The following is a 25199-nucleotide window of genomic DNA, read 5'->3' on the forward strand; positions in this document are numbered from 1 at the left end:
AATAACATCAGATTGCTTTTTATCAACGTGAGCCAGGCTAATTTCTACAACACAGTGTAAAATGCAAAGTGGACTCCTTTCAGTTTCTTTTCTCAGCAGTTCTCCCTTTCCTGTCTTTAGCATAAGTTATACTGCCATGGCAGTTGTGATACTCAGAATAGAAAAAGGAAACAAAAAAATTCATGAGCAGGCAACAAAACTAAATGACACCCAACATATATGCAGCATGGTTACTCTTCAATACACTTCAGAGTTGCTGTGCCAAGCTAACAGCCGCTGATTCTGGGGGCAGGACCAGCAAGCGTGGAAACGGGGTCAAAAAGAGAGGAGCTGGCAGGGCTTCTCTACCAGCATTAATGCAGGAGAGGGCCAGACCTTCTGGGAGTGAGCACGTGTCTGAGCCAAAGACAACCAGGAAAGCTGCTGGGAGAGGGGCAACAGTGGCAGGGGGCCTAGGATACTGGAGGTGTTCTTTAAGAGCTGGCTTGGGAAATAGGTGTGATTTGGGCTGCAAGGTCTACTTGAGCTGCCTCCAGCACAGCCCTATGTGGAATCATTCAGTAACATATGGGACCAAGCATCGAACCCATATTCACAGAGATGGAAAATCACAGGCGTGACAGTGTGGCATTTTCACAAGTATCTGTGTATTTTTTCAGGCAAGATACCTGAGGATCAGCAAGAGTTCTATCTTGAAATAGGTACTTCAGAAACTTTCATCCTACTTGTCTAGCTTAACGTGCAAAAGAAGTCAGTATCACAAGAGAAGCTAGACTGACGGAGTTTCAGAAAGCTAGCACATACCTATCCTTCAGTAATCAGTCATGATTTAATTTAGAACCAGTAATCAGTAATTGATTGCTTGTACAAAGTAACCACAACAACTTCAATCCTGGCTGTTTCCGGAGACACAAGTAACTTCAATTGCAGAGATGGTTTTAGAAGCAGCGTTATAATATGGGATAAAAAGCCAGGAACATAGAGAGTAAAGCACACTGCTGCATTAATAGAAAAATAAAAGCCTCCAGAAACTTACCACTGAGGTAAGAGCCATCTGAAAACTGTAGATTCGTGCAAGGCCAAAGTCAGCTAACTTTATCTGTCCACTGCTGGTTACAAGGATATTTTGGGGTTTCAGGTCGCGATGCACTACACGATGTGAATGCAGAAAATCCAGTCCCCGAAACAGCTGAAGCATCATATCCTAAATATAAAGAAGAAATCAATATGCAATTATCAAGACAACGTGGCAAACAATTAAACTCCCTGTCATAATCTGCAAAACTAATTTAACAAATACTGACTTCAATATGTGCACAGGAGATAAAAACAACTATCAATATAAAATGGACAGGATGTTGCTAGAACCAGCTGACTTGAACAGGTGTCCTTATCAAGTTAATGTATTGTTTCTAGTTGAATTATTTGAGATTGATTGATAGAAGTATAAAGACTAGTTAACATACTTAAAACAAATAGCAAAAGCATGTCTGTAAATCCCAGGACAACTTCAAAAGAATGCTGTCCAAGAAAAATACATAGCAGCTTTTTTCTCTTAACTTTAAACCACACACCACTTTGCATCTCACAAGTTTATCCTTTGTCCTGCCCCAGTGAAGTGAAATTTTATCATTTACTTCAACAGGCACAAGGATCTGTTTCAATCAGAAAAGCTGTTTAAATGACAAATTGGCCAGGATTTAATGTTATAGAGGGAAAAAGTTCACTTGGCAAAACCTGTTGTATGGAATTTACTGAATAGGACAGAAACTACATTTAGATCAAAGTTTAGCACTGGATCAGTGTAATAATCATAAGTAACAGTTCTCATTTTGCTTTCTGTTTTGTTATAGTGATGCAATCTTCTGTGACATTTCCACAGCTAAAGACACTATTTCATCTGTACTCACATTAATCTTAGTAACATGAAAGGAATGAAGCAACAGACTCAAAACTAAATATTAGAAATCCCCTGAATTCCAAATTAGAAGGATATTGTCAACTTGAAAATTATATTTGCAAAACAGGCAGTTACAAGAAGATGCTGCAACAAGTAAGAAAAAAAAGGGATAAAGAAAAAGTTTATTTTCTGTATGCACTTGACTTGAGTTCATGAAACTTCAGCTCTGTGTTTGCTGGTGACATATGCCCTTTCCATAAGCCATGCAGCAGGGTGTCTGCCAATCCCGTTATTCGCAACCAAAATGATCTTGGAGAGGTGGATAGCATGAAACATGAGAAAGGGGAAAAAGGATAAATTGAAGCTGGTTGCTTTTTTTTCTTTTGTTTGCTATGGACTTGGGCATGTTTCAAATAAATATTCAAGGCACACTACTAAAAAGAATGATATCTTAAAATGGGTTTAAAAATAGCACGAAACATTCAACTTGATAATATTGCTTTAGCTGAATGCACTTTTAAGATACACTTTATAGACATTGCTATATAAAGCAGTTTTGGGGCGGTCTTGTTTAATACATTTATCGACGATCTGGATGAGGGCATTGAGTGCTCCCTTAGCAAGTTTGCAGATGACACCAAGTTGAGGGGGAGTGTTGATCTGCTCGAGGGTAGGAAGGCTCTGCAGAGGGATCTGGACAGGCTGGATTGATGGGCCAAGGCCAATTGTATGCAGTTCAACAAGGCCAAGTGCCGGGTCCTGCACTTTGGTCACAACAACCCCATGCAACGCTACAGGCTTGGGCACAAGTGGCTGGAAAGCTGCCCCGCAGAAAAGGACCTGGGGGTGTTGATTGACAGCCGGCTGAATATGAGCCAGCAGTGTGCCCAGGTGGCCAAGAAGGCCAACACCATCCTGGCCTGTATCAGAAACAGTGTGGCCAGCAGGAGTAGGGAGGTGATCGTGCCCCTGTACTCGGCGCTGGTGAGGCAGCACCTCAAATCCTGTGTTCAGTTTTGGGCCCCTCACTACAAGATTCACAGAATCACAGAATCACTACGGTTGGAAAAAACCTGTAAGATCATCAAGTCCAACGATCAAGCAACAAATATGGTTGGACTTGATGATCTTACAGGTCTTTTCCAACCTTAGTGATTTTGTGATTCTGTGATTCTGTATCAACTAACACCACACTGCCCATTAAACCATGTCCCACAATGCGATGTCCACACATTCCGTGAACACCTCCAGTGATGGTGACTCCACCACCTCCCTGGACAGCCTGTTCCAATGCATCACCACTCTCTCAGTAAAGAAATTTTTCCTAATATCCAGCCTGAACCTCCCCTGGCGCAACTTGAGGCCATTTCCTCTTGACCTGTCGCTAGTCACTTGGGAGAAGAGACCAACACCCACCTCTCTGCAACCCCCTTTCAGGTAATTGTAGAGAGCGATGAGGTCTCCCCTCAGCCTCCTCTTCTCCAGACTGAACAACCCCAGTTCCCTCAGCCACTCCTCATAAGAATTGTGCTCCAGACCCCTCACCAGCTTCGTCGCCCTTCTCTGGACATGCTCCAGCACCTCAATGTCCAATAGCATCCTGGCCTGTATCAGAAATAGTGTGGCCAGCAGGAGTAGGGAGATGATTCTGCCCCTGTACTCGGTGCTGGTGAGGCCGCACCTTGAATACTGTGTTCAGTTTTGGGCCCCTCACTACAAGAAGGACATTGAGGTGCTGGAGCATGAGGTGCTGGAGAGTGCTGGATGAGGCACTGCAGGACATGGTTTAGTGGGCACAGTGGTGTTGGGTTGATGGTTGGACTTGATGATCTTAACAGGTCTTTTCCAACGTTTATGATTCTGTGATTTTGTGATTCTATGATAATTTAATACAAAATCATTATTTTCATGCAATGTTCCCTGATCATCTCTGCAGAAAGCATTATAAAATGTATAGATATTAAGGCTGGAAGCTCTAATCTGACCTCTGATAACACATGGCCATTTCCATATATAGCCTATAACTCTGTCTGCCAAACAGTAGGTACAGAGTGCTGCTCATACAGTAATCAGTTTTTATTTGAAGACCCTGATGATGGAGATATTACCATGGAATTATGGATGCTGTGACAGCATTTAATTATTATCACCTCTGAAGGATGGTGGTAAGCTGAGAACCCCATTCCCTGTTAGCTGATGCTTTTTATTCCCTTTGCTTCCCCAGGAAAAATTGAGATCTGATAATTTTGATAACTAGTATAATAGGGTTTGCACCTTTAAAACAAATACACAAAGTGTATGGAATCCTCTTATATTTATAGAATTTCCCTTTGCAGTTCAGAAATACGTGGAAGAGCTAGGCCTAAAGCGCTGCAGGTTTCAGTCATCAGTAGAATTAATACACGTCATATTTGCTCGCTCTGCGCTATTATAAGTTAAATCAAATCCCAACAGTCTTTGGATCAGTCTTGCAGACGTAAAGAACACGTCAATAACGTTTAAGCGCGTGGTTGTCTTAAGTAGATACTTAATTGTTTCGCTGAGTCTGTGCCTAATCTTTTTTATTCCAGGTAGATATAATATCAGATAAAATAAGAAAATAATTTAAAGAACTTAAGGTTTAGTCAGTAGACCCTGGCGAGTCCCTTCTTGGTGACATTTCTGCATCCTGCTCATTTGTCAAGTATGTAAACTCATTCCTGCAGTTACCAAACATATCAAGAATATTTTTTTCCTACAACTGATGCTGGTTTTGTTTCTACTTTCTTCCTCAAGCTCAGCAAATGCAATTCTGCTCTGCTAGTTGCTAGCAATGTCTTCAGTTTCTAAATTCAGTCTTCTTCCAGGCACAGGTAAAAAAAGAAAATCTTTGTAAATAGAAACTGGTATATCTTTCCCTCTACCCATAGGACTCTAAAGATGAGTATCTTTTACTGAGGTTCTCTTCACACACAAAAAATGAGATGTGCCACATAAAAGTGTACCAGGAAAGTGTCAGTTTAAAAGGTATTAGAAAGAAGGAAAACTGGGGAAAAAAGTGCTATATTTCCTCTTCCAGGAAATTCAGAGTTAGTCCATACAGGCTATTCTCTAGTATTCATTTTGGACTGTTGATTATGCTCTTTTGCTACCTCTTATTACTTACTATTACACATATGAACAGATTTCAGTTTAAAATTATCTTGGACGAATAGCCCAAAGATTCGTGTGTGTAAAGAAGGGCACTTTGACATAAAAAGACCATTTGCTATTTGTGATTCATTATTGTCCTGCTTTTAAATTCTCAGCCAGTTAGAAAAAGAGCAGAAATGAAAGTCACGTGACATAGGCTTATTATTATGCACTTTAAATACAGAATACCAAATTGTGCAGCTCAGAATATGGTATCTGTTTGCACAAATAGATTTTCAATATCAAAGCAAACAAAAGAGAGAGCTTTTAAACTACTTTTTTATGCATAATGGATGATAAATTTTGTGCTGTACATAAGCCTAGTCAAAAACCATTAGGCATCACGTTTGGAAAATGACTTCATACTCTTAGTCAGCCACTTGCAAGAAACATCAGACTCAGTCTGGGTTGTGTATTTTCTTTGATACCATAACTAATATCAGAAGATACTAACCTTTGCTAGCAAATTGGATAAAGGCCATAAACATGCACAAGCCAAATCATGCGCTAATTAAATCAGGATAGTTCCACTCATCTGACGGAAATGCATCCATTTTTATTAGTGCTGATTAGCCAGTATTATCTCAATTACCAAGATCTAGAAATAACTGCGAGAGCGTCTTCATGTGCCTCAAGGATTAGTTTGTTCCGTGTCTGTTTTTCCCTAAGAAATTTTCTGTGGTAGCTAGACATACCACACTTTGGAATTACAGTTAAAATCATACTTCAAAAGTCAATTGAAAATTGATAAATTCTATTCAACAAACAAGAAGATTCATGCCTTAGCAGATTTGAGGAACAAGCTTTAATGAGTCATGATCAAACCTCTACTGACGTCTATCAGATGTTCTTTGGATATAGTATGTTTACAAACATAGACACGGAATATCGCCAGTTGTTTCAGATTAGAGATTTCTGCCATGCTTCTAATACCACAAAACCTACGATGGTTGTTGCCTGAGTCGAAGATACATACATCATTCCACTGTGATTACTTTCAGATAATCATGGCTTTACAATGTTTTCCCTATTCAGGCTACATTTTCAATGTGGTCTATGCACAAATCTAAAATATTTATCCAGAACTCAGTTGAAAATTGAGCTATTTTGGGATGCAACAAACAAATGGACTTTCCTTAGAAGCAAATATGTGCTTTAATCTTGTAAAAGCCTCATAATGGATCCAGTTAGGAGTAAAATTTGCTATGGAAATGCTGCATCTTTTGCATGTTCCACTATATATAGTACCGGTGATGGCATTGCTCAGTCTGATATTTACTGAATTTATCAGTAAATCATCACTGAATGTCAGGACCAAAATACGATGAACTTTTCAAGCAATACCATATCATGGCATGAGTCTCAATAACACACAGAAATATGTCCTGCATATTCTGCCTCTGGCATCAGCGAGGTTGGGAATAGGCTTGGGTTAGGCTGAGCAGCTGCTGTTGCTGCTTCTGCCAAAGGTGGGCTTCATGGCTCACATTTCCTCACTCAGGGGCAGCAGGAGCAGAAAGCCTGGATTTCCTACAGACTTTTGTCTCCTCCTTGTCCTAGCCCCTCTTGACTCTATGCCTCACTGGCCCCTCTTAACCCTCCTCCAGCATCTGGTCCATGAATCCCTTTCAAGCCATTGGTTTTCAAAATATCGCTCTGATCCTTTAAGAGTCACCCACCATCTTCCAGCTAAAATACCTGTCAATTGCCTGCAATAACTGACTTGTTGTTTAAGACCGGACAGATTCTCTGGAGTACTCTGCCTGCCTAATCCAAAAGAGGATGGCACAGCTGTTGACCAAATAATTCAAGTATCTACTCAAAGAAAACAGAAAATAGGGAGTTGTTTTGGGTGTTGGTGCCCAGGTGCCGGCAGCGGGGCCGCAGGGGCCTGTCTGAGGGGAGGCCAGGGGCTGCCCCGAGGCAGACGCGGCCGGTTCCAGTTGACTCCAATGGCCCCGCCGCAGGGCACACCTGGGCCCGTCAGCCAAGGTGGTGGCACCTCCCTGAAAACCTATTTAAGAAAGGGCAGAAAAGGCTGGAGAGGGGAAGAGGAAGAGGAAACAAAAATAAGAAACAGCACAGGGAACAAGAAGGTGAGAGGAAGAGGAGGAGGAGGAGGAGGAAGAGGAGAACGAGGAGGTGCTCCATGGTGGAGGCCCGTGGAGGGCCTGCACTGGAGTAGGTAGAAGTTCCTGAGGGAACTGCATCCTGTGGAGAGGACCTACGCTGGAGCAGGCAGAAAGCGTGAGGAGGAAGAAGCGGCAGAGAGGAGCTACTATGGACTGACCACAACCCTTCACACCCCACGCCCCTGTGCTGCCCCGAGTGGGGAGAGTCAGGAGTGATGTGGAGCCTGGGAAAAGGCAGGGGAAGGTGTTCTTTGAATGTTTGCCTTTTTTTTCCCCACTACTTGAATTAGCAATTAAATATCTATCTTAATTGTCATTAAACTAAGTTCATTGTCCCCAAGGTGGGTCTATTTTGCCCATGATGGTAATTGGTAAGCAGTATCCTTGTCTTGTCTCAGCCCATGAGCTTTCTTGTTCCTTGTTCTTCTTTATTTTCTGTAGCCACCCTGCTGAGGCAGGGGAAGTAAGTGAGTGGCTGGGTGGGAGTTTGGTTGTTGGGCTAGGCTGACCCACCACCGTGGTAAACTTACAGATGCTAGATTTTGTCTTCCTAAAGCAGGACTCAGTGCAACGCAACCTGAAGAAAAACACCAAGAATAATAGGCCTTCAGTGAACACATGAACCCAGAGGTAACGTAGACATATGAATGGCTGCTCATTATGTGAAGCTCACACTTTTCCTCCGTTGACTAGTATGTGAAGAAAGAAAAACCTTTAACCAGATTGCCCTTGGTCATGGTGATAGGAGTTCCTAATACCAGAGAAATTAAGTCTATGGAAGCCCACAAATATACTCGGTCGCATCACCAAATAAAAGCAACACAGTACAGATCCTTGTCAACTACAACAGACCCTAAATTTGTACAGACAGCCTTTTTTTTTTTTTTTAACCTGCCTATTTTCATCTTTCTGCTCAATTTCTGTGCTAACATTTGGTAAAACACAACAATCCTTTGAAATCTCCTAACATTTCTCCTAGTCTGAGGAGTATCTTACGCACCTGCACAACAACCTGCATCCTTCACCCAGAGTTTCTATCTATTTGCAACTAATTTTTCTCTTTCTGCTGAGCAGAATGGAATGTCCCTGTTTTGGATGGCAGGTGTTGGGATACTCGTCCTGAACATTTCCTGTAGGAGTGTTTGCGTAAGAGACGACCGCAAGCGTAAACAAAGGGGACGAGTTTTAGACAGCAATGTATAATGAATCAGTCAAGCTAGTCTAACGAAAAGGCTCACTGCCTTTCACTGAACAGCAGGACCTTCTCTGAGCAGAAGAGGAGCAGGATGAGGCTTCCTTCGTATCCCACAGGATTATACAGAACCCTGAACCATCAAATTGCTTTCATTTTAAAGGGTGTTTTTTAAACATGCTGGAATGAAAGTTTAAAGAGTTTTCACATTCTCTGGGACCTATTTTTGAAGCAGAATAATTACTGCACTTCTATGGTTATACTTTGTAACAAACAGTCAACATTAATTAATGCCAAAAAAACAATGGCATTCCTGAGGAATTACACAGTACAGATACATGAATAGCAAAAGACATGATTAATGTTGTTACACTGAATCCCAAAGGCATTAGTAATAATGTAGTGACTCCCTGTTAAATGCAGTGATTTTCTTTTTTAAATCTTGTCCTCACACTGAGCTGGGAACCAATCACACCAGCCTATCTAGAATGCCATGACTGTGATGGTGGGGGCAGAGGAGCAATTAGCCACAGCCTATGGAGCTGCAGGATGCTCTTCTCCATGCAGCCGGCTGGGTGCAGTGGCTAGGACACAGTAAGAGGCAGATAGATCCCTGCCCTTGTGCCCTTTTCCTTCTTCTCTCAGGAGAAAGCTATTCTGATCTGTCTCCCTGCAGGTCATTCAGAAAGAGGAGGAGGAGGAGGCTGTGCTCTTTGCCTTCACCTAGTCACACTACAGCCTCTCAGGAGTCATCCGTGATCCAACCCAATATACACCCAGGACGTAGAGCTCTTACTTTCCTTTATATGGGGCAACGGTTTATCTCAGGGTAGTCCCATTGCTTTCCATGAAAGTATTTGCAGAGAAAGGGTCGTCCCTCAGAAGAGAAGACTACTGTGATATTCCTGTCAATTAACTAGAGAGTACCAAGAGAATGTGAACTTCACAGCATGTTCAATTTAAATATGTTCACTGTTTTGATGAGAGAACAATACATCTAAATGACCCGTTCACTTAGTTGTATTAATCAACCTTACTGTACAAGACAAAATGTTCATTTTCTGTTCATAGAATAAAATGCTGTGCGGAGAGAAAAACACAGCAAATTCATTCAGTGTATTATTAGTGGAAGAGAACTAATATCTGCCAAGCTCATGCAAGGAATTGGTCTAATAATTGTTGGTGTTTTGTATGCTGCTACCCTAAAGGTTAACAAATTGTTGAAAATTAATTAAAAGTTATATATATGTATTTAAATATGAAGTAAAATATTTGCATAATTATTTTTGAATTGTAAAATTATTGTAATTATACCAAAGATACTTTAACGAACTCAGAGTAGATTAACGGATATTTTAAAATATATTATGATAAACAGTTTCTAATCTATTTTAAACTACTTTTATAAGGAAGAAAGCACAGCTCAGACAAATAAGTGATTCTGGATTATCCGACTGTTAGGATGAAGAACCCTACAGACATGCACACTCACAAAAGCATGCATGTATGCATACATGTATGTATGTATACATGCTTTTCAGTGTTTTGAATAATCCCATTGAAGGCAATGTTATCCATACTAGTCCACTGCAAATGTATAAACACTGAAATGGATATAGTTGGGTTGGTTTTGGTTTTCTTTTCTTTGTTTATTTTTTTTTGTATGGCTAGAACTGTTTGTATAACAATTTAAAAGGTGTAATACCTGAAGGACTGGAGTCTCTAAAACACTGTTTTGAAGACTATTTTAGTTGCTATTAGAAGTAGTAAGGTAACCAAGATTAGAAAGTCCTAAATAAATTACTGTGGAATATGATAATCAGTTAATAGTCAATCTAGTAAAGCTTGCAAATGTCACTATTATGCATGGACCTGCCTGTATATTATGAACATTGTATGTCAGTCTCAAGCAAAAGTACCACAACTGTGCACAAGATTTAGGAAAAAATGCAAAATTTTAACTGAATTATAAAGGTCCCTGGTAGTCTTTGAAAAAGTTTGAGGCTTAACAACGCTATTGTGTTGCCGTAAGTTTATGACTTAATTTTACATATATATATAATACCTTTCAATATATCGAGGCACTATTTTCCTTTTATTGTCATGCTCCTGTTTGTAGACTGAAGTCAATCCATAGCCACCACAGCAGGTTTGATGTGTTCTAGTCCCTTTGCTCAAACTTACCAACTGTCCCTTCTGAGTTAGAATAGAACCACTCAATTTGTACTGCCACAGGAGATCCTGACCAAGCATATTTTGCAGTGCTCCAAACACCAGTGCTCACCAGCAGCAAAGGTGACATAATTAAGACTAGATTAAGGCAAATAGATGCCACTGATTGTGTTCAAGGAACTGTTCTGAGTAACCTTCTGTCTGCCCTCCTTAAAATAGAGATCTGGATTAATATTTTAGAGGTCTTTAAAAGTTTCAATCTTAATACATGTCTGTTTTACCAGTATCTTAATAGCACCAGATTTTCATACTGATCTCAGGAGTTGTGAACCAAAGACCAAATTCAGTATGAATGTGTACTCAACATCTGTGGGATACATACGTACATACACATGTATAGGCACACATGTGAATGCATTTCATTTTGGGCAGATCAATATTAATTTAACTGTCTACAAGTCATTCCATATCAATTTTTCATTTTATAGTTCAACACCTGTCAAGTCAGTTTGCAATATAGACCTTTCAAGTTTTACTTCATCAGCTGCTATTTTCCATATTTGTTAAGAAGAATTTGCATGACTGAAAGGAAACCTATATAATTATTGTCCTACTTACTTATTTTCAGTGATTCAGTGTACCAAAAATTCCTATCAAAGTGGAATTACCAGACATGCAAATGAAACACATAACATTTCCTATCTGGTTACTGGTATTTTTAAGAGAAAATACATGCAAATTAAATGAGAACAGAGGGAAATTTTGTTTTAACAATTTGACAGAAATTGGCAAATGTGGCACTGTTACCAAGACCTGTCCTGGCTGTGAAATTTTTACGGCAGGTAAAGGTAATTTCGTGATTAACAATCTTTTCCACAGCTCAAACCTTTCCAATCTTTTCCACAGCTCAAACCTTTCCAATCTTTGTGCCCAGTAGTAAAAACAATAGAAAGCACAGCTCTTAACAGAATTTATAGATCTAAGCCTAGATAAGCAAACAAACAGATTTTTTTCCTGTATGTCTGGATGATATCATCATGTACATCCCCAAATACTTTCTGGGAAACTTCCTTTCTTTTATTACAAGCTTTTCATAAAACTGTATGGGAGACAGTAGTCTCTCACAGCGCATGCTGGTTTGACAGGTGTTACCCACACTGTTCTTTTATTCCTCATACCATCTGAAAAAGATGAGGATTAAAATGAACCAAGAAATCCCACTAACTCTTTACTGGCTCACACAGTTGGTAAGCCCCATACAAATGACTTGAAATAGCATTTGTGATTTGTATTCATTGGCTCTGAAGCCCCTTCTGGCACATGTTTGGGGACTGACACCAGTCAAAATATGACGAGCAGTTGAGAGATCTGGGGTTGTTTAGCCTGGAGAAGAGGAGGCTCAGGGGATACCTTACTGCTCTCTACAACTACCTGCAAGGGGGTTGTAGACAGGTGGGTGCTGGTCTCTTCTCCCAAGTGACAAGTGATAGGACAAGAGGAAATGGCCACAAGTTGCGCCAGGGGAGGTTTAGCTTGGTTATTAGGAAAAACTTCTTCACTGAAAGGGTTGTCAGACATTGGAACAGGCTGCCCAGGGAGGTGGTTGAGTCACCATCCCTGGAGGTATTTAAAAGCCGTGTGGATGAGGCGGTTAGGGACATGGTTTAGCGGTGGACTTAGCAGTGTTAGGTTTACAGTTGGACTTGATGATCTTAAAGGTCTTTTCCAACCTAAATGATTCTATCATTCTGTGATAAAATTTGGTATCTAAGTGCCACATCAGGTCAAGCTGGACAGCTGGGGCAGCATTGCAGTTTGAATTCTAGAGTACACTTTTCACATAATTCCAGCTTCCATAATGGCCACGTTTCTCAACAAGGCAAGTCATCCTTCCTTTGATTGATGCTGTGAGCCTTCCTTCTACGGTAAACCCCAGATTTTCACTTGACTAAGTCAATCTATTCCGGAGCACTGTGTATACTCCCCTATCTCTAACACCTCAGTAGAGCTTAGTGCTTTCAGTTTTTAGAAAAGATTTTTGATTGCTTCTAATAATATATATTTCCTTCTCTCGCTGTGGGACTTCATTGCCATTTCTTCTTCATAGACTTTGCTTGTGCATTCCCAAGCTGTATTTTGGGACATCCTAAGCATATCATTACTTGTTGCAACACAATCCTTATGGAAGCTCTCCTGATGTAATCAGAGAAAGAAGTCCACCCAGAAAATTCACAAAGCTGGATGTGACTGCCTTTAACTACTTCAGTATGCTTCTGAGAGGAGTTCACAGAAATCACTGTCTCACTCCCTGCCAGAATCTACAAACTACAGTAAATTATCAACCACTGACGAGCCAATTCTCTTCCAGCACTGCTCACACCAGTCCTTATGAGGGATGGTACCAACAAGCGAAACCACTTGCCTAGAGGAGAATACTGCTCAATCAGCACTACAGCTATTTACCAGCACCTTCGTGACACTGTTGGTCGTAATAGTTCTTTTTAATTTACTCAAACTCCATGAAGGGTTAAAAATATGGCATATGTTGACAGCCGACACTCCTCGCTAACAGGAAAGACACATTGCTGTGGGGCCCAGATCTCAGCTTCTCCTTCCCTGCAGCTGTCTCTGGATAGCAGCTAATTGTATCCACTTGTTTAACCTCGGGGATAACGTCTGGAGGGGACCAAGTGCCACAAGCGTACTTTTTTTTTCAACGGTCATTTCCTCTCTGGTGTAACTTGCATGACAGCATGTGACAAGCAGAAATTAATGGGGACACTGCTGTGCCAATACCTCTTGAATTGCTTTGACACTGGCTGCAGGCTGCCTGCTTGGCCACCCAGCCAAGACCTCACATGAAATGTGGCAAGGGGCCCACAGCTCTATTCACTAACAAGCCAGCTGGTCAGTGATTAGAAAGTTGAAACAATGCTGTGCACATACATCAAGAAAAATGCTTTACAAACAGCTTTGGACTTAGGAGGTAAAGTCTCCTAGGAGAGTAAATCTTTAAATTTATCTTCTGGTGACTGCTAACTTAAGCTAACATTAGAGATAATATGGAAGGCCCTGGAAGATGACTGCCCTACATTGTCACCTAAGCACAAGAAGTGCTAACCTCAGAAGAAAGACTAACATCTTAACGTGCTCAAAATCATGTGCAAACAGCTTAGACCACATGGATTCTGGTCCAGAAGGGCATTCAAATTATGTAAATACATAGAGATTTATGACAGACTACTCTTCCTAATGGTCTATCAACACCTTGGCAACATTACTGACATTTCTGCAGAAATTCTCATTGGATTTGTCTGCAGTATGCCATCAAGAAGGCTGAGATTTGTTTATATGCTAATACATAAAAACAAAGGATGAGACTTTAGAAGTATCCTGGGGGATTTGGATGACCAGATTTCCTACACTCAAGGCAGCTTTGAACGTTTCAGCCAAGACTTTTTTGAAAACTGTCAAATCCTTGGCTAGACACAAAAGGCTGAAGAAGACTCTTCCTTTAATTTCTTTCTCAGTTGTTTTTTTAAACAGTATCCACTAAAAATGCATGGGTTCTTTACAAAACACCTGCATGGCAACAAGAAAATAAGTTATGCTTTTTTAAAACTGAGAAAAAAGGAGTCAATAGGATCCTACAGATAAGAAACCCAAACATCGTTTAAAATCAATAGGACTTGGGCATCTAATTCCTATGGCTCCTTCGAAGTTATAAACTCAGTCCAGCAATTTTCAATAGAAAACTTGCTTAAACTTATAACACAGGCCTGCTCCATTTCCTGATACATGAGGAAATATATTTTGTGACATATACAGATATATAAGAGCTCAAGACACTGTAGAAGAGTCTGGCAGGACAGCGGAGTCACTTTTGTGAATTAGAAATTGGGGTTACTGTGGAGTTTGGACTTTGGGCCTAATTAATTTTGATTGCTTCCATCATAAAAATGTCTAGGAATTCAGCATAGTCATGAACGGCACTTGCATGCTGAGGAAGAAGATGGCCTCGCATTAGGCACAACCAAAGCCCAGTGAAGTCACTGGGACCCTATTCATCAATTTTCAAAGACCTGAGCTGGTCCTACTGCTTTTTAATATTTTCATCTTCCTCCCACACTCATTGGAACCAGCAGGACCTTCAGAGATATGTAGCCAACCTTCTCTGAGACAAAAGTGCCAGCATTACTACCTGAGCTCTAGTCACAGGAGTTCATTTAACTTTGCTGCCTCTCTTGCTCCATATCATAAATTCAGGGATAATGGTTAACTACTTCATGAGTGTTGCGAAGATTAACTGGTTAATGTTTGTTAAGTACTCCAAAGATCTGGAATTTGCTTTCAGTTACAAAGGCATAACAACCTTCAGGAAAACCAAGCGTATACACAAGAGGAAAGATTTCTTGGATGTAGGTCATGGGTAGAAATGGGCTACAAGGAAGAGCTGAAAGGGGACAGTGGCCTACTGCAACCAGCTTGGCCAGGAGCCCCAGTCCAAGAACTGTACATACAGCTTTGCAATGCTGTTATAGCATTGTATGAGTTGTCAAGATAGTCTTCAGGATGAGAATCTCACTGATGCCTTAGTACACCTAAATCAAAAGTGGGGAAAAAGAGAATTGTTTCTTGGAAGCACTCGGCAGATTGAGTTGTTCTCCATATTTACAGTAGCAATTAATTTGCAATTCTATTACACTGAATTAAAAAATCAACAGCTCTCGAACCAACAGATTTGCAAGGGGAACAGGCAAGCACTTTATCCTACAGACAAGGCATACAGAAGAGATTTTGCAAGAGGAGTCAAGCAAGTGCACAAAGTCTTTTCACCGAAAGCACAAGAAGTTTGCCAATAGCACCAGACTAGGGGAATGGCTGCCCATTCCCTTCCACTTACACAGTCTATCACTCTCTCCTTTCTTTTCTGATTTCCTACCTTTCCCTTTACTTCTTTCTTTCCTCCCTTCACGCGTCCGGTTGCTCTTTCCTGCCCCATGCCCAGTTCTGACCCTTCTCTTCACGCGTTGACTGCACCCCATCCCACTCAGCCATTTCCTCTCTCACCACACTCACTCTCAGGCTCAGTGGTCCTACTCCATCTCTCTGGGTTGCTGCCTCCCACAGGCCAGTTGATTACCAAGCAAGGTAGATCAGCAGAAAATGCCAGCTATTAGCCTGCCTCAGCAGCTCATCTCTGGATTTCAGATATAACAAACTGTAACAGGTAGTGATGTGCCTGAGTTGTTTGCTGTGGCTGCAGTGGTGGGATATGGTCCCGAACATCTGCCGAGTCTCTCCGAAGTGCCATGGGCCATAGCTCCTCTGGTTCTGAGCAAAATGACACTGATTTACATTAGTGTAAATTAGTGTAAACCTTGCCCTGTTTTCTTTTGAACACTTGACTGCTTCTTAAAAAAGGAGGCATCTTCAACTCGTAGTGACACAATGAGCGATGAGCTTACTTATTTCTTAATGTTATCACAATAGACAAGAATCAGCTCTGCTTTGGGGGTGAGGGTGAGGCTTGGGGATGGGGGGAAAGGTGCAACATGAGAGTCAATAGTCTTCTTGGGAGTGGAGAAGATTGCCCCAATGTTTCACAGGCATGATATTCTCTCCCTCCCCCCGCCTACCCAAATGCTAAACAAAACAAACTCTAAGAGATTTTTAATAAAAAGCCAAAGGTATGTTTGAAGTTAACTCATAAAAAGAGCCAACCAATGGAACAAACTGCTTCCACGAAGAAGTATCTTTTGAAAGTAAAGCATCACAAATGATGCATGTGACAAATGTAGCTTGTGACAAATGCATCATTGCTTCTCAAAAAGGTAACTTGTGACAAGCAAAAAAGTATGTTATTGATCACGTAAGCCAATCTGGAAAAGAAAACTACATGCCTACTTGTGTATCTTCACTGTAACCATTCATGGAAAACCTATGAGAATAAAAGTAGCTACAATCCAGACAACCCAGAGCACATACATCTGTGCTTTGCTGCATGACGCCCTAGAAAGATAAGACTTCTGTTTTCCCTATCAACAAAAACTATTACAAATCATACAATACAATATCAAACTCCATGTTATTCCAAAATGACAGTCAATTAAGTAGAAACAAACTGTATCTTCAGAAGGGCAAATAAGAGAGGCTAGGGATCACTATCAAAGGACTTCTGTTTTCTTTTGTTTATCAAATAGCAACTGTATTATTTACTGCAGCTTTGCAAGCTAGTGAGCAGCTGGGTGTAACACATTTCCATGCTGTGTAACCTCTCCTTATGCTTCGTTAGATTCCTTATCAGGACCAGAAGAAAAGAAATCTCTCTGTTATGCTTTTCCTGTGGCAAAGGAAAAGACAAGATGATGACTTTCCAGCTCATTTCACTTATACAACATTCTCATCAATCACCATGGGGTAGGTCTTTGTTATTTTCACTGAAGGACTGTTCTTAGTTTTCTGTCACAATAAAGCGTGACTCCACTAACTAGCAAATCAAGGTTACCTCCACCACATTTGCAGAATAACAAAATGCAAACATAAGGCTAAAGCTACTTCTGAAATATTTTCCAAGGCCCTGGTTTCACAGACATAAACCTAAGCTGAATTAGGTCTAAATTCTTTTCATTGAAATGAAGGTTAAAGTTTGAAACACTGAGAGTAGTTGAGGTAAGGAAGCTAAACGAACCATTTCATCAAGAACCAAAAGTTTTCTGCTTGTTTTGCGACTTTCTGCTCCAGAAACCAAGCAAAGAAACTGTGGTTTATTTTTATTTTAAACTCTCTGTCAAGTATGCATCTCTTTGCAGTTTTGGTTCACTATAGCCCACACAGCTTGGTCTCTATTCTCCTTTTCCTGTGTCTTCAATAAGCCCTATAGACATCAGCAGGAATTATGAGAGCAAAGAAAAAGCAAGAAAGGGATATATTCTAATCAAGGCAAAAACATAATAAAAATGCTTTGTAAGATGGTCTCTCCGCCTTTAACTTCATGTTTTTATATGTCTTTTCCTTTTTGGTCTGTGTTGTTTCTCACTGAATGACAGTTATACACAACATACTATTGTAATAACAAGCATATGGCTCAGAGATTGCTGTTGACTTTCTCAAGTCTCAAATTAGACATTTTTATTTAAAATACATGAAAGACATCTGTATACTCTTTCATTAAATGTATTTTACATTTGTAACATCCTACGTATTCTTTTGGAACCATTTCCATTAAAATGCCGACTCTGGGTTTTGTAGCAAGTATTTTCTTTGTAACACTAAGGGAGGAGTATGTTACAGTCAAAATTTCTCTCTAAAAAGTCCTTGCTAAAATATTTACTCTGCTTGTCAGAACAGGAATATCTGAAGTTAATTCCAAATGAAAGAATATTTTAGAATGAATCATAAACTAGATGTTAAAGAAGGGCAACATGCTGCCATTCCAGTGCCCCTTCCCTGCCATAAAACTGAACGAAAAACAACTCTGTGTTTGCATCTACAGAATATTGTAACATTTCAGAGCCTTCTGAGATTCCTTAGTTGTAGTTATGCAACAGAACTGTCACATCCTAAAACAAAGGACAAAAATTCAGCAGCTGAATTTATTGGCTTGGAAGTTAAATGCTCTTAAGAGATGGCTAACATGTCTTCGTGATTATTTTTGGCATTTTAAAGTTACAGTGCAATGCTTCCTATTGCATAGACCAAAGAAGTGGGACATTTTAGAAATACTTAGAATTTTTATGGTGTTGTTTGTAAAGTCACATATTTAGCAACAGTGAAAACTGTTGAGCAGTAACCTTCTTTGCAATTAAGCCACTAATTTCAATGGTATAAGACACTGTTCAACATTAATAAAGATATAATGTGCTGGCTTCTAATGAGTTAGCCATGATGGTAAAAAGCAGCTTCTTCTTTTAAATGGGTATCCTTAAGGGTCATGATTTTCAAAGGCAAACACGACAAATTCTGTGGCCAGAACAGTTATGATATTAATGAAAAAAGAAATAAACAAACCAGTCCATCAAACCTGTGATCCTCCGGAGCCCTTTTCCACTACTGAGTCAGTTTACTAGGATGACCAACTATGACACACTTCTGTGAATAGTCAGGAGTCTGGTTCCAAAGGCACAGACATTGCTTACACATAAATTTTGAGGAAAGACTACTTCCTTGCTCTGACAAAGCATTTAAACACAAGCAAAATCCATGTTTATGACAACTCTGAGACTATGGAAACAGTTTCAGTTCTTCTTTGCTCTAACCTTGGAATTCATCAGGTCAGTAGTAGAGGATAACAATGGATTCTCCTCTGTTAGCTCCTCTAATTTATAGTCTTTTAACCTCACTTCTTCTAAAGCTGGAGCAATCCGTTTACATAAAATTAAGCAGAAGCTTAAGTGCTTTGCTGGAGCAGAACCTCTGGTCCCTTTGGGGTTTCTCCTTTAAGGTCCGAAGTTGAACCAGAAGGTTCAGGTATATATTGTAGCCTGAGTTTAAAAGTTTTATGGATACTGAAATAAGTGCTAGTACTGTATAGCTGTAATGATACCAGAGAAGTAAGAAGAACCTAAAATACTGACATTTATGAGTCTTTGGATAAAGCTTCCAACCCAAAAATTAAAGACAGATTTGATCTAGGAGCTTGAGCCTTTGTAATTTGCTCTTTCTTAATTGCAAACTGTTCAGGCTTTGCATGAAAACAAATGAAAGGCTGCTTGCTAACTGATGCTAATAGCATTGCACCACACTCACCCCTGGAGGAACCCTAAGAAGCCAACAGTTACACCACAGAAGGATTTGACCCATAGTTGTGCTCTGGAGCACCGGCATTGGCAAATATTACAAAACCACGCCTGCTTTATTAAAACTACTACTAATAATTTTAATTTCTAAATATTTTCCCTTGCTGTCGCAAAAAGACCAAACAACAAACAGTATTTCTGTTATTTCACTTGTGTTTCCATTCTAATTTTTCTGTCTTCTGGCAGCTGCTTGCGAACTTACTAATAATGTGTGTCTTTGTTTGGACTTCTTAAAAAGAAGGATATTCTCAAAATGGAAGAAAGCTCATTTTATTTCACTTTGAAACCTGAGAAACCTGTAACATGAACCATATGCTGATTACAGAGCACTGATACATAAAGGAAGCAGTTGTGTAAATGTGTGAAGTGGCTGTGGTGGGGAAACAGCAGAGCAGAGGAGAAGCACTATTTTGGACAAATAATGCTGTTGTAGGATCTGATTATCATGACTCATGTTTACCAAGGTATTGTGTAAAGGCCAGCCAAAAAGGAGGACCTATTATGGTGGGTACTATACAGTCAAGGGTTTTCACACAGCCTCTTCCATTAAAAGCTCACAAATAAAATGGACAAGACAGACCCCAGGTGGAGAAACAGTTCCACAATACTACTGTTTTATGGGAGTAGAGTCAGCTAGGAGGGGATAAGCAAAATGGAAAGAAAAGTGATGGAGAGAAAAATTCTGGAGGGAGGGAAAGAACAGAAGAGAAGAGTGCTATACAGTGTAAATACAGAGTGAAAGTGAGGTAAAAAAATGAAGACGGAAGGAAGAAAGGGCTGGAAAAAATGGGATTAGCAGAGACAGAGAGCATTGAGTTGAAAACACTGGAAGCTCTCTGAATTTCAGAGGTTTTGGCTTTGGTTGCTTCAGCAGCTCAGTGTAGCTGGCTGATGCCACTGGCTGGTGCTTCTCTGCAGTTTTGTCCCTGATGGCCAGAGGATGGGAAGTAGGGAGGAACCGTGTCTCTTCTGGTATCTGCAGGGGCGGGTGGGACAAGGGCTCTCCCTGTGTCCCTGATCTGACACACTGAGTAGGAGGGAGAGGCGCAGCCTCAGCTGGGTCCCATTGTAGTCCTTCCCTATGACTGTAACAGCCCTCATTCCAGCTCAGCTGTATCTGATGATGAGCTGAAACGTAATGCTATGGGATGGACTGTGGGAACCAGCACATATACATGTGTGTATATATATACACGTGTAAGTGTATGTGTAGTATGCCTTCACGTGTATTCATATAAAGACAATGCACACCAAACCACTCCCTAGGCACAGGAGGAGAACTGGTGCTATCCCTTCTGTATTCTTGTACTTCTGACTCTTCTCTAAGCATCTGAGTTGCCAGTTCTGATGTCTTCTGGCCCACAGCTATTTTGAGATCATGAACTTCATAAACAGTAGAGTGATGATCATTGAGTTTCTCTTTCCCTTTCTCCTACTTGCTCAAATAGCAACATTTTTTCTGCAAATGTTAGAGGACTTTTACAATAATTAGATGTATATATGTACGTGTGTTTATGTGCCTATATATTTAAATAAATAATTTTAAAATTCTTAAAGCTAATTTTAAGTTCTACATATGAAAACACACAATACAAAAAAATTCTGTCCCTATCCATTTGTACGGGACTTTGTTCTCTGGCATAAGCTAAATAAATCTGTTACAGAGGAAAAGAAACAAACACAACATATCTTAATTAAATCAGTGTGCCACTAAAGTAACACTCTTCAAATTAATTTTTACTGTGGGATACAATAACCTGCCTATTCACTGGCATAAAAGCAGTGCATACAGCTAGTGCAAGAGTATTAAATTTCTTTCGGGGTGGAATAGAGAAAACAGTTTTATAAAAAAATAACCTATTTGATTACTATATTATCTTCTATTAGTTATGAGTTGTCTGTTGCCAACTTTTGAACTATTCTACACTACAGCTGTATATTTGCTGTGAATAAATATGGACACTTTGTGAATATTCTAGTCTAGAGAATCTGAGCTGCAATAACTTGGGTTGGTTGAGATGGCAAAGGTATCCTGCCACAATGCTTCTTGTCCCAGATCAGCTGAGTTCAACCCTTAGAATCTGGAGTTCAACAAGAAAAAATATGTTGGCCAGGTTTCCCAAATATCTACCTTGTCACAATTTGTGTCATTCTGCCTCCTTTTCCCCATCTCTATGTGCTTGTTTTGGGGTGAAGTATAGCTTTGTGGGTATGCAGAGCCATAGCGCCCTAATTTCCTTCCAGTGCAGAAACTGCTGTTAAGAAGGTGATTCCTATCTGCCCCCACAAAAATCAAGAATGATTCTTTGAACATCTCCTTTTTATCTCACAACTGCTGCAGTCCGACCTTCAAATTACTTGTCAAAAGTAACATATGGCTTGTAAGCAAAATATAGAACATGGGTAAATCCAAACATTTCAGTCTATTATTCTGCCACTGCTTTCTCTTAATTGCTTTAACTGTGGCATCTCATCTTCGATGAAGACAAAGACTCTGAAAACACGAGTGACTCTTCTGCTGATCACTGAGGCAGGATTTACTTGCAGAGCAAGTTGCGACTGTAAAGCACCGCCACAAGACAAAGGAAAACATCTCGAAAATACTCGCCACTCTGAGGAACTGCCACTGGCTCACTGCGGAACAGTACAGCACTGTCTCCGACATGCTGCCTGGCAGTCGAGCCCCACTTTTACACCTGCTTGAGCATTATTCCTACCATGTGCTCCCCTTCTTTCTTTCAGTGTCATCAAAGCATGTCACATAGCAATTGCTACCACATTGATGTTCCAACAGCAAAAACCCAGTGTCACTAAAAATCCAAGAGCATCTCAAGGGAATCCAGAGCAGTAGGATCCATAAGCTTTTTTTTGCATCACATCAACATTCAGCTTTGCAGAATTAACAGAAATGAAATGAGCTGATAGCAACATTTCACTTCCAGTGTTTTTAATACTGCAATTTTGCAATGACTTGATCATAAATTCTGTTCTACCAAAGGCTCAATCTCCATCCCTGCCCACAATTCAGAATCTCTTCAGTTTCTTAATTCCCTTTGACTTTCTGAATAATGATGATTTCTGGCCCTCCATCTATTGAAAACAATAGCTTCCTTCTGACTTCAAAAAGGATGTGTCCCTTAGGGCCCTACTGGACTGTACTGCTGCCTTGAGAGTTTGGGCCATAAAAGTAGGTTGAGATGTCTATTTAGAGAGTCCTTGGTAGACGTCTTTTCATAGTGGCATTTCTAATTCAGTGTCATTGTTTTGAAAGACTAAAATTATTATTTCAGGCAGGTTGCTTTCATGCATTATGCTACAGTGTTGCTTGACTGCTTTCCAAACTGGAACAACTGAAAAAATGTGAAGCGCTCCAATGATTTTAAATCACTCTAGTCAGGACAGAGTGATTTACAATTATTGGAGTGCCTCACGTTTTTATGAGCTCTCAGTTTGCAAGCAATGGAGGTCTGGGCAGTCCCGGGCTACAGCACTGCAAAAAAACAACTATACATTATCATCAGTAAAAAGGTCCAAGCTAAAGAAGTAACTGTACAGATACAACATTATATTTTGTAGCATCATGTGCTCAGCAGTCCCTTCATTTGAATCATGACCCCTCCTAGCCCCTTGATCAGACCGTACATTACTACCTGCACCACTGCACCAATGGAGATGTGGCTGGGTCTCTACATGCAGCACAGTATGGGAAAGCAATGACAACACCTGCAACAGAGGGAACCACCACCCTTTAGAGAATATCCTCTTTTTAAGGTTTAGTTCCTTTAGAGCTGCCACTTGTGCAGGGCACCTGCTCTCTCTCCTGCTACCCTTCCATGCAGCAGTCCAACCCCCCGTAGTAGGATAACAGAGAAAAAAAGAAAAGATTTATCCCACAACAATGTATCAGTTCAGTCCTTTTGTTTTTCATTTATTTATAGTGGCAACTCTTCTTTAATTTGTAATACGGATTCAGAACAAAATCTGTTGCAAAATACTTCACAAAGAATGAGATCCTCAGCAGCTGTAAATGGGCATCATTTCACTAGTGGATTTACACCTCTTAGTATCAGTTGGGGATCTGATCCATTATTTGTGGACTCTAAGTTCCTCACTAAGTTTTGCTTCTTTCTTTACCACAAAAGTACTGACAAGAAAACGTTAGTAACAGCTTTTCTCTTAGTATCTTTCTTATTAATTTGAGTATGCTCTTTTTTTAGTGACTTTTAACTTTGATGTTGTTAAATATGGCCACACTCTGAAGACTCTCAGTACTGGCGAATCTGTTTTCCTGGAATATCTTGTGTTTTCAGAATTGCATGATTGTGTGACATCTGTGCCACATCTCATACATGATCGACTGAGTAGGTACAACTGTGGCAGATGGCTGATGATTCACCTCACAACACTGAACACTGGTTTGCTTTCTGAGAAGCAACATCTTCATATTAATTTTCTAAAAGTCTTGCAAAGATGTGACTGGTCTGCCTGGTTTGATAGCGGGTAAGGTAACTTAGGAAATGCACAGGGATGCAAGAGCAACATTTATTCTAGGACTAGGGGTAATATTCTAGAATTCAATTTATGGGCTACTATCAGATAAACCCACAAAAGGAAATTAGGTTCACTGCTGCATTTTCTAAATTTTAGGCATCTAAATAGCAAAATCTGGATCCCTGAATCAGACAGAGATCTAGGCTTCTTATGCAAAGGAGATACAGAATAATATCCACAGAAGCCATTCACTTGAGTGAGGAATCAGGAAACACCAGAGAAAAGGATATACCTCAAACACTGTTCTCTCTGTGATTTGGCTGCCCTGTTCCAGGCTGGGGGGAATACCATGAAGATTCACAGATCACAGAACTGGGTAGAAGGACATTCCCAGCTCTTCTAACATCCCGTGATAGATAATGTATGCACCTGCTATACTGGAGACCTTTGTTTGATTCCCTCCTCTGTTGACTGTCTGATTGAAACAGGCACAGTCCAGTTAGTATGTGTAGCTTGGGTAGGCTAAGTTCTGATCAGTTGTAAGAAAACTATTGCAAGAAGCCACAAGTTTACTCATAATGACACTACCTTGCAAAGTTAACTTTGTTCATTACTAAAATTAAAGACCCTCAGTAACAGTTTGTTATCCCCTCTCATTACTACAGAGTCCTTGGCCCAGGAAAACAAGATGACTGGAGTGAACTCCAAAGAGCCATTCTTAAACTACTTAATTTACAGCTCTATATACCAAGCTAGAACATGCATATATTAATTTAAAGCTAATATTGTTATATACATTGCAATAGCTTAAATTAATAAACATCAACTTGTTTGTATGCACATGATTTCCATATTAAAAATGTAATTAGTGTTATGACAACCATATCTATATCCAAATCCTTTAGGATCAAAAAACCCATGCCAGCCTCACAAGCATCACATCAAAATGTGACCACCCAGCTTAAACATCCTTCAGTCCCAAAGACTAACACATCAAAATGTGTCATTCCCATTTCCACTACCCTTATGTCAACTAACAAAAGTTCCTAATGAGCCAAGTCTCTTGGAGGCTCAACTGCTAACACCATTAACATTACCAAATACCCGTGCATGACTAACAGCTGTGTCCTAAGGAAACTGAACTCATACCTTCCATTTCCACATAAACTGCCCTAAAGTGAAAGAGTATCCCAGGAAGAAAAGAAGGGAGGAGACAATGGGTCGAGAGGAAAGAAGGAAGGTGTTGTCATTGCTGATTCTGATTCATTCCATATGGAACATATATTAATCAGGTCTGACAGAGGAAGCCATCAAGGGTGAGCAGGACTATAATCCAGTAGTTA

At 40.2% G+C, this 25199-nt stretch overlaps 1 protein-coding gene across 1 annotated transcript in view; it reads right to left on the minus strand.

Annotated features, from left to right (window-relative positions):
* Positions 1 to 25199, minus strand: part of CDK6 (cyclin dependent kinase 6) — a 131823-nt gene that overhangs the window by 71829 nt on the left and 34795 nt on the right. Inside the window, exon 4 of the mRNA XM_059819037.1 lies at positions 1037 to 1204. Within this exon, the coding sequence (XP_059675020.1) occupies positions 1037 to 1204 (168 nt within the window). The remainder of the gene's footprint in view (positions 1 to 1036; positions 1205 to 25199) is intronic.

Source organism: Gavia stellata, chromosome 6 (assembly GCF_030936135.1).
Source record: "Gavia stellata isolate bGavSte3 chromosome 6, bGavSte3.hap2, whole genome shotgun sequence".
NCBI classification, from domain to species: Eukaryota; Metazoa; Chordata; class Aves; order Gaviiformes; family Gaviidae; genus Gavia; species Gavia stellata.